This window comes from Zonotrichia albicollis, chromosome 5 (assembly GCF_047830755.1).
Source record: "Zonotrichia albicollis isolate bZonAlb1 chromosome 5, bZonAlb1.hap1, whole genome shotgun sequence".
Lineage (NCBI taxonomy): Eukaryota > Metazoa > Chordata > Aves > Passeriformes > Passerellidae > Zonotrichia > Zonotrichia albicollis.
Genome location: NC_133823.1, coordinates 26,965,713 through 26,979,304, shown reverse-complemented (window position 1 = coordinate 26,979,304; position 13,592 = coordinate 26,965,713). Strand labels below are relative to the sequence as shown.

General features: G+C 41.5%; 1 protein-coding gene across 21 annotated transcripts in view; it reads right to left on the bottom strand.

Moving 5' to 3' along the window:
* TRIM2 (tripartite motif containing 2) overlaps positions 1–13,592 on the bottom strand; it is an 87,297-nt gene that overhangs the window by 37,403 nt on the left and 36,302 nt on the right. For 6 of the 21 annotated variants that reach the window (XM_026792963.2, XM_014266538.3, XM_014266539.3 and 3 more), the window contains exon 2: positions 58–239. In XM_026792963.2, the coding sequence (XP_026648764.1) occupies positions 58–191 (134 nt within the window). In that variant the 5' untranslated portion in view covers positions 192–239. Of the gene's footprint in view, positions 1–57; positions 240–1,049; positions 1,108–4,801; positions 5,218–13,592 lie in introns of those variants that run through there. The other 15 variants (XM_026792962.2, XM_026792965.2, XM_026792969.2 and 12 more) reach the window with 7 other exon arrangements.

Below are 13,592 nucleotides of genomic sequence, written 5' to 3'. Positions count from 1 at the left end.
TCCTGTGCTTGCAGAACGACACAAATCCTGAGTTACCAGCATGAGGAAAGGACTTACCTCTCACAGAAAGTGTGCAGGCAGGGAAGTACTTTGGGGTTCTTGTAACGGTCCAGGCATATGCTGCAAATCAGAAACTGCTTGTCAATCTGACGCACCACAGGACTTGGGATGTTGGAGCCTTCACTGGCCATCCTAGACCACTGACATATGGGTCCTGTTCCCTTCTACCCTGCACACTGCTGGAACAGGGTGGGAAAAAGAAGAAAAGAAAAAAAAGAAGAAAAATGGCTTATAAACTAAATGAAATAACAAAATCATTGACAATTCCACTCATGTTTTATCCTTATGCAGGAATTCATACTTCCAAAACCAAAACAAGAAAGAATTAAACTTCTAAAATGGTTTATCACTGATGACAGCCACGGAAACAGTCAGCAACATCTACAACACCTCTGCCTCAGCATTCTGGAAAGGCATGCTGCCTCTGGACTGAAAGAGTTACGGGGCTGTCTGGTTTTAAAGAAAAGCCATGATGAAAACATTCTTGTGCCAATAGGTTCAGCCAGTGCTAACAAACATCGGATTTCTTACATCTACAGTACTGCTGGCAAAATGCTCAAACTGGAACTGCACCAGCCAGTCAAATGGCTGCATCACAGACAGAGTTTGAAAATTGTTCACCTAACAATTTTTTTCCCTTGTCAGTGCTGGTATTGCCAAAAATATCGCAGATTTTGACTTCAGGAAGTCCCCAAACCAGACAGCCCCTGGGAAGGAATGCTCAAATTCTGCATCACCAGTAGGGATGAGGTAGACACAATGAAAATCCTCATGATAAAAGAAACAGAGCAAAGAAGAGGCAACTGATAGCCACTGAGAATCAGCAATGGCAGGGTGAAGGATATGTGAAGCACATCCAAATAATAAATGCAATAAAAATGTCATTCTAGGCAGAACTAGTAGTAAGAATCATGTTTCTAGGACTGAGGATTCTTCATAATCTGGCACACAAAGCACGAAATAAAAGGCTAAGAAAAAAGTCTACTAACTGTTAGAATTAAAATCGCAGGTTAAAGAGATGGCAGCAGGCTTGGAACGCCTCCTGTCCTGGAACAAGGCACAGGGAGAGAAAAACGTAGGTTCTTTTCAGCTGGAGATACAGATTATAGCCAATAATAGAATAAATTGTGAAAACAGAAGACAGGAGGAAAAGGATGGAAGCAACCACAGAAAAAAGTAAACTGACAGCTAAAATAGTTTAGGGAAACCTGGCAAGCAGCGTCCCTGGCAGGGTGGCCCAGCAGGAACTCCTGTCCATCAGCATTTCTAGCAGGCTGAAGTGCCAGGAGGTGCAGGCGCGAGTGCCGCAGCACCGAGCTCTGCCAGACCTCCCGCACCCACAGCGGAGCTGGCTCCTCTTCTCTCTGAGCTGCAGCCCAGCCGGCCTTCTTCTCTGCAGGCACACTCCTGAGGGGGTCTAACTGCTTCCTGAACAGTTTCTACCCCTTTTTACTCACCCATTTCAGACAATTTGAGATCTAGCTTGAGGGCAGGCCAGTCTTTCCAAGACAGAAACAACAAGCCCTCTGCTGATCATGCTCAAAGGTCATGCAAAGCAGAATGCTTTGCATGACCTGTGTAGCATTTTATTGTTAGTGTTACATTAGGTCTTCTTCCTGTGCTTGAATGAACAGCACACTAGACTGTCAGCTGAACCCATGCAGCTCTTCCTGAGCTGTGTACTTAGCCATACTGCTATGTTTTACTTACTGCACTGAGCAAGGGGCTATTTCTAGGATAATGACAGTGATTATGGATCATAAGTCAGCTCTGCTGGCTTCCCTGATAACAAGTTCCTGGGGCATCGCCTCGGTGTTAGCAAATTCAGCAGCATGAAGTTATTCACAGTTCAAATACCCAACAGCAGTAACTGACATTTCATTCAATGGAAAACACTTATGGCAGGTCCTTTTGTTTCCTTTTATACTGGGGAAGGGGAAACTGCAATTATAAAAATTGCTCTAGTACTCATAAAATATCATGTTTGCTCATGACCCAAAAATGCATAATTTCAGGAATGATAATATTTGCATGTCTTTTTCATATTTTTTAATATTAAAAAAAATTCTTTCCCCATAGTAAGATAAAATGTATTACGTAAACACAAATTATTTTTTCCTATTTAAATGCCAAAAATCACAGAGAATTAACCTTAGGAGATCAATTAGCAAACCACATTACTTTTAAAAAGCTTGAGTTAAAGGTGGCTTTACAAGAAATGGAACCAAAATATCTGGCTTTTACAAAACAGAGTAGAAAGACCAGACAATCAAATTCCCATTAACGTATTCATACATTTGGCAGCCTAACATGCAGAACATCAGCGACATGTTTCAAAAGGAAAATTCATTCTACCACTCACACAGCTGTGTTTGCCTCCCACCCTCCCTCCCCAAATGTTAGAGGCAGGGACTCAAATAAAACAGGGAAGATAATCAGAAGCAGGAGGATTTCTTATCAAAAGCATGGTTTCCAAATTGGACACACCAACAGTATATTTTTTTTGTTATAGACTGAACATAAACTACTGGAAAAAGCTGTACTTAAGATATGAAAGAATAGGTCTCCAGTGAATGCTGCCTGTCATTTAACAGAAGAAAGTTCTCTAGCAGCCAGGTATTTTCTGTACTTCATCTTTCCCTTATCAAGTAAAGCTACAACAGCACATAGTGGTTACACAAGAAAATCTGCTGCTGGCTGAAAAAAAATAATATTGATTTAACCTGATTTTCATCTTAGTTTTTCACATTCCTCCAATGTCACCACAAAATCAAGTAATTCTTAGCATTTCATAGACAAATCTCATGCCAGCTACTTTATTTTTCAAATGCTCATCCTTTAAGCTTTGTCAACGAAAGAAACCATGATTCAGAAATAAGTGCTTTTAATACTCTGTATTTTCTCTGAAATGCAGCAGGCTGTGACTGTCATTTATCCCCTGTGTTCACATAAATCAAATTTAAAACATGCACCTGGAAAAAGAATTTCACCTGTACATTTCAAGCTTCAGCCACTGCCTGGTACAACTTCTCACACTAACAGTCCCTTTAAAAATGAGTATGGGATTTGAGTATGGCATTTGCAGGATTCTGCAGCCTCTCTAAGGCAATTCCACCTTTGATGTAATCTTGATGAAAGTGATGTAGCTATGAGAAGGATGATTTTGCTCATTCACTCAATGAAAGCAACTGTACAATCAAAGAGTCTTTGAAGAAAATCTGAAGATTTTAGACATCGTTTTTGAATTTCACCCAACAGTATTTTTTCTGACTTACTGCTATGCTTGCAGCAATGTAAGTTTTAAATGTATTAGCAGTGTGAGATTTTGCAAAGTAACACTACTCTTACATGAAAAATGTTATTTTTTTTAAGTAGCATCTTCTGAGCTCAAGAACTGCCAGAGTGCTTTTCAGAGGTTTATTATGTCTCACAATCAAAATAGAGCAGCTAAAGCATGAGCTTCGAACACGGGGCTATTACTTCTCCATGAGGTTACACTTCGTAATTTAAATATGCAAAGCTAAAGCACAAGGAAACATTGCACCAAACAAGACATAAGCCCCCACCCATTTATCTGTCACACACACACACACACTCAAAACCAAATTCAGGTTTGCTAAACCAAGTGCAGTAAAGGGTTCTGAAATTTACTCCCTTTGTCGCCCTTTTGAGGCTCAAGGATCGCTATCTTCCCAGCCACCCCAAAAACAGCATTACTCTTTTTCCTTCTGCTTGGAGATACGATTTTCATTTAAAATATACTGAACAGCAAAGAAAGGAGAAAACAATGGCTCTCTAAGCTAGTGGAAAGCTTTGCCCCGCTATGCATGCATGCCTTCAGGAAAGCCAGGGTGCGGCCCCACCCATATGAAAGGAACTTCCTATAGCACTGGAAAAGGAGGAAAAGAAAAAAAATCACGTTCGGTATAGCAAATAACAGTTCCAGAAGAGTTGTTTCAGGTAAATAGAGACATGTAACAGAAAAATGCATCCTTTCTGCAGGTATCCTCAAATGAGCTCTGGAACTCCTGAAAATTCTCTATTAGTTTCCCAGCCGAGAAAAGACACTGAGGAATCAAGTAACTGTTCACTTCACAGGATTTTATTCCTAAAAGAGCAGAATTCTGTGTTACAATACACTGCTGTCTCTGAAATCCACCCAGCCAGAGCTGCAACTAGCTTGAAAGTACAGCCTGAGGAGAACAAATTGCTTACAGCTTATTCATCCTCTTCTTATCAATGGTATTCACAACCTACAGGGTCTATTCATGTACTATGAATGAATAGGTTTCCAATGGCAACGTTTCCAAAGGAACAGTTAGGCCTCCAGAGCCATAAGAAAGGGTGGGGAACCTCAATAATGTTGCTTCAAGGACTGGGAGAGTGGAGGCTTTAAAGTCCTTAAAACAGATAGATCATCTGTCCACAGTCTGTAGGAATAAAGAACAGATTCAAGCCATTTCTAGCAGCAGCCCCCAGATTAGCCAATACAGAACACACTGAGCAAATTAATAATCAGAACCGCCACACAGTCCACTTGTGTAAAAGGCTTGATAAGCTAAATTTGCATTCCTTTCTCTCCCACTCTTGCAATCAGCTTAGTGCCTTGTTTAAAACACAGCAACCCTCTTCATTCTTACAGCATGCAGAAATGTAATGAACAATCAGGGGCTAAAACAGGAGCAACCCAGCAGCAGCCACCACGAATAACACTGAGCAAACTCGAGCATTTCAGACCTACCCATCTTTGTAGAAAAATAGCTTAATCAGTGCAGTGCTGAGGATAAAATCCTTGCAGGGACGGAGCTGCAGTTCCGCAGTAATCCAAACGAACAAACCATCATCTGTTAATATTTCAAGCCTCACGCTTAAGACTGCTAAGGAGTCCCTATCACAGCACAATCATTATTAGATGCACAAGAGATTTTGTGCTCTAAGGAATGACGCTCCATTCCATGAAGAGGACAGGTGGAAAGAAAAATGGAAGAATAAGAGGAGGCCCAGTGAAGTCGTCATGAATTTTTTTTTTCTCCCTGGGTCATTTACAAGTGGGAGACCCCTTCAGGATTCAAACCAATCAATCTTTATTTAGCACATCTTTTTCTCACTCAGCCTGTGTAGAAAGACTGCAGCAAATGGTGCAAGGCATTGTGGGATGGGGATGCAGCAGAGAGCTGCAACCAGATTCGCTGGGCTCTTTTTTTTCCTCCCTACTCAGCAATCAGCTGTTCCGAGGCTCCGCGCTTGGCCATTGAATTTGGTCACCAGAATGTTATTACAGGATTAGCAGGCGGAGACAGCTACCACTGTGCATCTGGCATGTCAATGCAGATAAGAAATACATATGCAAATACTACTCACAAATCGGAAAAAGGATTTAACTCCAAAGGAGAGAGTAAGTATTACATAACACCCATTACCAGGACAGCTGCCAGAGATAAAGCGAAAGCACTTTCGTTTATAAAGAAGATAAAGTTTAACATTTAATGATTCCACTCGGATTTTTCCAGGATTCTGGGTATTTCTTGGAACGTAATTCTTCCCTGCTCCAACTTTAAGAAGCAACAAAAGACCCCAAAACGCTCTTAGTCTCTCTCCAGATGTTTAAAGCAGAAGCAAAGAGCCTCTCCGGAAAACTGTGCTACTGACACACAAACCAGCAGCAACTTCTATTACAGAGCCATATATTTGACCTGACTCAGCCTCAAGTCAAATATTCAAGGCAGCAAGTAGTAAACTCATATTCAAGGAATTTGGGAATCAAAGCTAACAGAGTGTTCAACTTTTCTATAAACATTAATGAAAATGTATATTATTATTATCATAGTTAATCTATTTACTTGCTTACATTTTTTAAAATTTCACAGATCAACTCTGATTTTACTAGGCTGTTACCAAAGAAATAAAAAAAAATTGGTGCCTGCCATTTTTCAGCTAAGCAGAGAAGGTTGTTAAAAAGCTGCTTGTGAATATGCAGACACTACTGAAGTAAAGCAACATAGAATTAGCTTTGTCTTCCAGTATAACAGCTGGTGGGTTTTGCAGACAAGGTAGTATTTGCATCTCTAAATACTGTGTATCTTTTCTTTTGAAAAAACCAAATCATATGCAGGTATTTCAGCTAAATGAGGCTAACAAAGCTTCCCACAAATAAAAGAACACAAAGCACCATTTGCATCAATAAGAAAACACGTGGGGCTTAAATACTCTCTCTGCCACCCCGACTTAATTAGGACAGATACAGCTATTTTAGAAGTTTAAAATGTTGTCCCAAGCTCTTTAAGCACGGTTTCCATTTTATTCCACTCTTGAATTGATGAGTTAAGTAGTATTAAAAGTCATTTAGTGTGACTGAAATGTAATCTAAATTCCTGTTGAAACTACAAATTCTGCACACATTCTTTACTTTCCACTTAAAGATCATTTAGCCAGATCATTTTATGCATCTGACAGATCCAGCCTGGTTTCCCTGGACAATATGCCCACAGGGTGAAGGCATGTTGTAATCCAGTTTATTACCCGAAATGAAACATCGGGCAGCGTGTGTGCATGTATCAGGGTTTGGGGTGCCTGTGCCAAAATACTGCTCCTCTAACTCCCTTAACATGTGCTGAACTCAATCAAAGAGAGAGCACAAGGTATGTTTCATTTTAGCTCCAACATTTACGAGCAGCAGGCATCTGGACAGCAGGATTCACAGTTTAAAAGAAGGCCAGAGATTTCAGGCATGTTTTTGGAGACATAGTTTTTTTAATCTTTTGTTCGGGGAGGTTTTTGGTTTTCTTTTTAAACTGTCTGAGGAATTTGTATAGCAAAGAACTAGCAAAAGGTTTCACTCCCACAACAAGAAGATCCAAGGCCTTTTTTATTTCTGCCAGTGGAACAAGACACTTATAACAAAAATCAAGTGATAAAGTTCAGGAACGGCACCCCCAGAACTGAAGACTGTCGGGCAGAAGCATGCAGGCACAACTTAGTTGCTTGCTCATTTCTAACACTGCATTTACATACGCTAAAACAGAATGACCAATATCACTCAAATTACTATTTCCATTTATGGTCAGCAGTAAGGACTACATACCCCTCTGAACTGATCCCATAACATACCTCATGGCCAAAGGAGACTGCTGCAGCCACAGCTGCAGCCACTCTGATAGGGAAATACACTTCCAAAAGAGAGATTCCTTCAAAGTCCTGTTCTCTTAAAATTAACTCTGAAAAGTTGCCTGCTGACAATGAGCTGATACTCCACAAATTATCCTGCTTCTTCAACAGAACAAAAATGTGCTACTGTGGCAAGGAAGTTGAGACAAAAGGCACAGCATTTCTCTGAGATTTTTCTTGTTATGTGTTGATACGTGGGTTCCTTCTCCTTAGTGAAGAGGAAATTGATTCAATCTTGCACTTTACCCCCATAGCAGTTACAACCAGACTCATTCAAATAGGTTTATTGTATGTGTATGTCTTTTGTGCTGGGAGATGGGGGTGGGGGTGGTCATTATATGCTTTGTTTTGTTTGTTGTTTTTCTGTTTTTATTTTAAAAAGAATAGGCTACTTTCCCTCAGAAAATTGCTGCATTTCATTGTTGCTGTTGACTTATCTGTGTCACTGCTGACTATTGAAGAAGATTCTGGAGAACAAAATACATAGTACATGCCATCTTTGTAGTGCCATGGAAGAGTGATCTAGCTTCTCTTGTCATCCCCTGTAAATGTCCTGGGTTTTGAATAACTTATTGTTTCCCCTGTCACAAATACAACCTGAATTCATATTCTTAGGGAGGCCATGATTATTAAAAACAAAAAAACCTCAAAGTTAACTTACAGGTCATAGGTAGATATTGAAAATATTAAATAAGTCATCCAAACACTCCAAGTTAAGACTAATGGTCTGCACTGAAGCCTATACTATAAACTGACTGAATGAGAGCAGTCTAGCTCACCCTGCTGTACAAGAGATTTTAAGGTCAGCAGAAAAAAAAATATTGGGTTAGTTCAAACTAAATGACCAGCTAATACAGTCCTGGCAATTAAGGCTGACTGAAAAGTAAGAGATGTGAGAGACCAGAAATCAATAACCCAAAGCCAACATGCTGGAAATGAGGATTAGATTAGGAACACAAATATAGCATAGGATGGGCTGTTACAGCCATCACACAGCTCCACACACCCCTAATTTGACTCTGGTGCCAGGAGAGCAGGAGGGGTGAAACAGCAAAGTTTTGTCATCGTGGAGCCATGCCCACAACCAGGAATCAAGGGGCCTAATTCTCCCTTATGAGCCGATGGCCTTTACCTTTCACTGCTGCAGTTGTGAACCCATGCAGACCCAGCAGCTTCCAGAGAGCAAGTGCAATTTCCAGCCCTCACTCCACATCCTCCAGTAGTGCAGGCTGTAGCTCACACCTCTGAGAACAGCAAGAGCTTCCTCCCACTGTGGCTTTGTAGCCAGAGAGCATGTCTGCCCCAAAAGAAGCTCTGCTAGGTCCTGGTTCCTCCCCACCAGCCACAGCCGTGAGCCATGGTCACCCCCTCATCTTATGATCCAGCAGAGCAGATGCTTTTTCCCAAAGCTTGTGATACAACACAAGGGATTTGTCAAAGCCTGGGAGGCAAACAACTTGAAAGGTTTGCCTGGGATGTAATGCTGGAAACTTTCCCAGCAGCCCAGCACCCATCCTCCTATGACTTTGCCACCTTCTTTTATTTCCTTTTACCTTCTGCTTATGCCTGGTTCAGCTTGCCAAGGTTGCGGCTTTTGCAGCACAACTGCAGCACGGCTGGGACAGCCTGGCCTCCCTGCTCAGCCAGCCTGAGCCTTCCTGGCAGGACTGCACTTCCTGCCTCTCTCCACCACTGAAGTTACAAGTCAGGCAGCACCAGACACAATCTGCTTTCCTCCCCTCCCAATTATTCTTTCTTTTCCCCCTATTGCCATTGAGGTGGCACTGCAGTCACCAGAAACAATCTCTGTATTCTGGCATTCCTTCTGCACAGCAATGGGCTGAACTTCAGTATCACTGTCAGATGCAGATGTCATGAATTAGATTTTTTTAAAATAGTTTTCAGCGGCTGAAGGCACAGGAATAACAGGAATAGAAGCCATTGCTACAAATTAAAGCCTTGCTTAATAGTGTTACATGTTTAATGATTTATTCTTTTTTCTTCCTCCTTTCCCCATCCTGTAATCAAAGCTCACAAAAGAGTGAGCCCCTGAAATAGGGGTGGACCTCTTAAGACATCACCATACTGATGCTTTACACTGCAGTTTGTGCAGGGAAGGTTAGGGCTGGCATCTAATACCCACATTTATTCTCTCCTCAGCCCCACAACTTGTGCCTCTGCAGTAGCCCTTCTCCACCCCACTTTGGAGGTGAATAGTCCTGCTTCTATCCCCAGAGACCCTATCTCCCAGCTGTCCTGTCTTAGGATGGAGAGGGGACCTACTGGTGGCTGCACAGCACACACCAAGGGACAAGTCTGGCAGGTAAGAGCTCGTGTGATCACACAGTCATCACCAACTGAGAGGTTATTTGTCTGAGGTGTTCAGTACCTCTTTTTCAGTCAGGGTCTTGCACAATAAATTCCAAAACAGCTGGAACACACTAAATTTACTGCACATGAGAAAATAACGCATGGATGGGCATCCATGAATCCTCAACCAAATACCCCAAATTCTCAAAAAGGAGATTTCAAAGAGAAGGGGTAGGAAATGAATAGGAAGGACACATCAAGTGAAAGAAAAGGATAAAAGTATCAGATTAAATTACAGCATCAGAATTGTAACTTAGGGCCCTTTCCATGTTTAACAGAATGTCATACTCTCAGGTGAGCTCTAAAAAAATCTGCAGTAAGGTATGTCAAAGTAATTATTTCAGGAACTAGATGTTATGCAGTCATAAGTAAAAGAATTTTAAATTTTATACTTGCCATCCAAAGCAGTAAGAGCATCTCTACTGAAAAAAACTCTTCCCTGACTACCAGTACTGTTACCATCACCCTTATATTTACACATTTTTGACTCTCTAGGTCTACCTCTTCTGTGAACACTGACAGGTCTCTGTTCAGCCTTTATAGGTACACAGGCACAAATAAAACCAAGCTGAACTGACAAATAATTAAAAGTGCACATGAAAACACTGCTGCTTCCATAAACATCTGCTGGGAAATGTTACTTGAAATAAAAGTGCTCCATGAAGACTCCACACTAATTACTGTTAACACTTCCAGGAGCAGGAAAACACGCAATAGAGCAAAAAGAAGGAGGCTGATCAGGAATCTATTTGAAAAGAGGTCCTTGGTCTTTTCTATGTACTATTAGATATAAGATATGTTGAAAAATGCTCTAGGCATTTTCTTCAGAGTTGCTGAGCAACAAGAAAAAAACAATAAATGCAAGCAGAAAATGTTCAATGCTTTTGGTACTGAGCTGTACAGTGAAAATTGTAGAGACCATCCCCTCCACTCCCTCCTGAGACGGCATCTGTGCCACACTGCATGTCCACTGCAGCTCTCACTTTAGGGAAGATGACCCATTTCAGGTGCTGGAGTTTAGTCACATATTCTCTGATGACCAGCAAAAAGTTACTCTGTTGTTTCCATTTAACTCAGTAGGATTTTGGTGAACTAGCATGAAGTTCAAATCAGCAAGGGAGAAGGCTGCACTCAGCAATCATTACAAGCCACATAACCTCTTCACAAAATTAACTTAAGAGAGTGCCAACCCATTAGATTGTTTTTCTTGCAGCTTTCAAAACTCCCACTTCCCATCAAATATAACACGTGAAACACAACCTAGGAGGTAAAAAAACGCAAACCACCTTAGGTGTCTCACAGCAAGAAACAGGAGATAGAATCTAAGTATTAAAAAAAGCAAAAATGGAGGCAGAAAGGGAAGGAATTATCATCTTAGCACAAAAGCACATATTGGAATAAGGACTAAGAAGGAGGGAGAAAAAAGAGCTCCTCTCCAGCATGTGAGCAGCCTGAAATCAGGTTCACATGCTTTGTAACATTTATACTGTTTAAACACAAAATATTGGTTGCTGCACCTCCATATTTACCTTAGCTGTTGAACAGTACCCACCTCATTTTCTTGTCCACAGCCCAGCAACGATGTTAACTTTTACATCTCCCATGTCTTCTTCTGAACCAAAATATCTTTCAAAAACACAGCAATAAGTCTAAACATGTATATGGTCGTTGGGTTCAGAGAAAACCTTGCTCAAGCATTAGGTGGCAGGCAGAAGTTTACCCAGGCAGGCTCTTTATGTTGGCAAAAGTGCAATGCTGAGCTTTCACAGCAAGTAGGTAAACACATAGCTATGTGCAGCAGGTAGTCTGGCAGCACAGGCAGTAGTGAGAAACAATGTCAGGACAACCTTGGCAAAAGGAGCTCTGTGGGTTTGAACAATGGTTGTGGGCACAGGAGCTGAACAGCCCAAACAGCCATAGCAAAAAGCACCTACAGCTCGGTGGGAGCTCAAAGTGCTTAGAGCTCGAGCGTGCCAGCTGTGACGCTGTGTCCTCCACCTCCACACTCACAGGGACACTCTGTTTGACTTTCCAGCAGTCAGTTCCAGCAGTTCAAAACCTGGAAACACCCAATGGCTGAACTTCACCCAGTAAACATGTCCTTCCAGTCCTCAGCAAGGACACTCATTTGCTGATTGCCTGCCAGCGCTCCTATTTAAAGAACTGTTGTTATTGGAAATAGCTGAAACCTTTCCACAGCAGGGATTAAGTGCTCCCTGCACCTTGTGCCTTGCCTGCAGGAATGCATCAATTCCCAGCATGTGCTTCCACAGCAGAGTTCTACCACAGCCACAGTAACATGTGTTATCTGCCTGCAAAGTCCATCAAACCCCTGGGTGGGCAGGATCCCCAGACAGTCCAACCAAGCAGCCACTCTGGCTCAGCCCAGGCTTTCCCCAAGCCTTCTCCCTGAAGTGAAAGGTTTTATACATGACACAAAGCTGTCTACCTTTACCCTTCATCTCCAAAAACAACTCTCCTAAGCTTCCTCTTAGACATCTCTTGCAGGTTCAGGCCAGATGCCCAAAGGCCCTTATGAGCCATTGCCAGGCTGCTCATAAGCAAATGCTCAGCACTGATGTAGGTTAGATTTCTGCAAAAATGACATTCTCAGGAGACCTTGTTCATACACTCCTGCATGAATGTCAGTCTTTTCAACTGGCATCACAACTTAAGAAGCAACAACTAATGAAAGAGGAATAAAGCAGAACCACTCATATGCACAATTTTAAGACTCTCCCAAGCTGAACTGGGAAATACAGGACATTCATTTCTACAAGAAAACACATCCATTTTACGTTACAGGAAGCCAACTACATTTTTGTGTATGCAAAAGCAAATTAGGAGACAGTATCAGAAACTATAATATAATAACCATGTGAATGCATCTGTCTGTTAAACAAAAAAAAAAGCCCTTGGAAAAAAATCTGGCATCAGGAGAGATAAGAACAATATTGTCTTAAATCAACCCCATTATTACTTGGATTGTGATAGCCCCTGGAATCTCTTTCAAGTACCAGAATCCTGGTGTGATAGGCACCTGCTACACAGCACACAAGCTCCCTTGCAAACATAGGTAACCCGTATCGTAAGGCCAAACACAGTTAGACTGTTGCTATGTGACTGTATCTGTGACACTAAGCACTTTCTAAACTAGGATGTAAGTTTGCATAGCCAGCCATCAATTTAGATAAGGAGTGTCTTTGTAAAGAAAGAGGTGCAAGAGAGTGGCTCATTTAGTATGAAACTCTTGCAGTCAGGAATAGGGGCAGATCTTAGCATCCTCTTTCCTTTGCAAACTCTATAAGTGGATATAAGAACTGCCTGAGATTTTAGAAATAGTCCTTGTGATAACTGTGACAAGATGCACCATGTTGTTACTGAAACAGATTCTCCATGTAGTTTTCCTAAGTGATAAAACCCATGAGAGGTATATGCAGAGTAACTGGATGTAAGCACTGATATTACAAGGAATTGAGAAATCCTAGTGGAAAGCCAGTTACAAACAGGACATGGAGACAGCCCTGCCTCAGGTACATAACTTTTCTAACTCAGATTCCACAGTGTGTGGCTTTTAGGACGTATTCCAAATAAGTTAAATGCTTTTGGAAGGTTGATGAAACAGTAGTCATTAGGTTTTTGGCAGGTGGAGTCCACTTGAGTTAAATTTTATTCACAATGTATTGTTTTTTCACTGTTTGTATCTATTGCTTCTGACTATTCCTTTTTACAGTCCACAGAAGAGAAGCCTCTTTTGCAGATACCAGTAATGTGCTGGATAATTCACCCTGTGAGCTGTGAAACCCATTGTCCAGGGTGCTACAGTTGTTAATATTTTACAGGCATTCCAGGAGAGTGGGACAAATTCCTGGTGAATAAATTTATTAAAGACACCACCTCTACCAGGAGCAGAACTGGAAGCACAAATTATTGAATGCAGAAGATCATTTTGAAGAGTACCAGGATATCTCTGATCCATTCTTGTGCTCTTCTGTAGG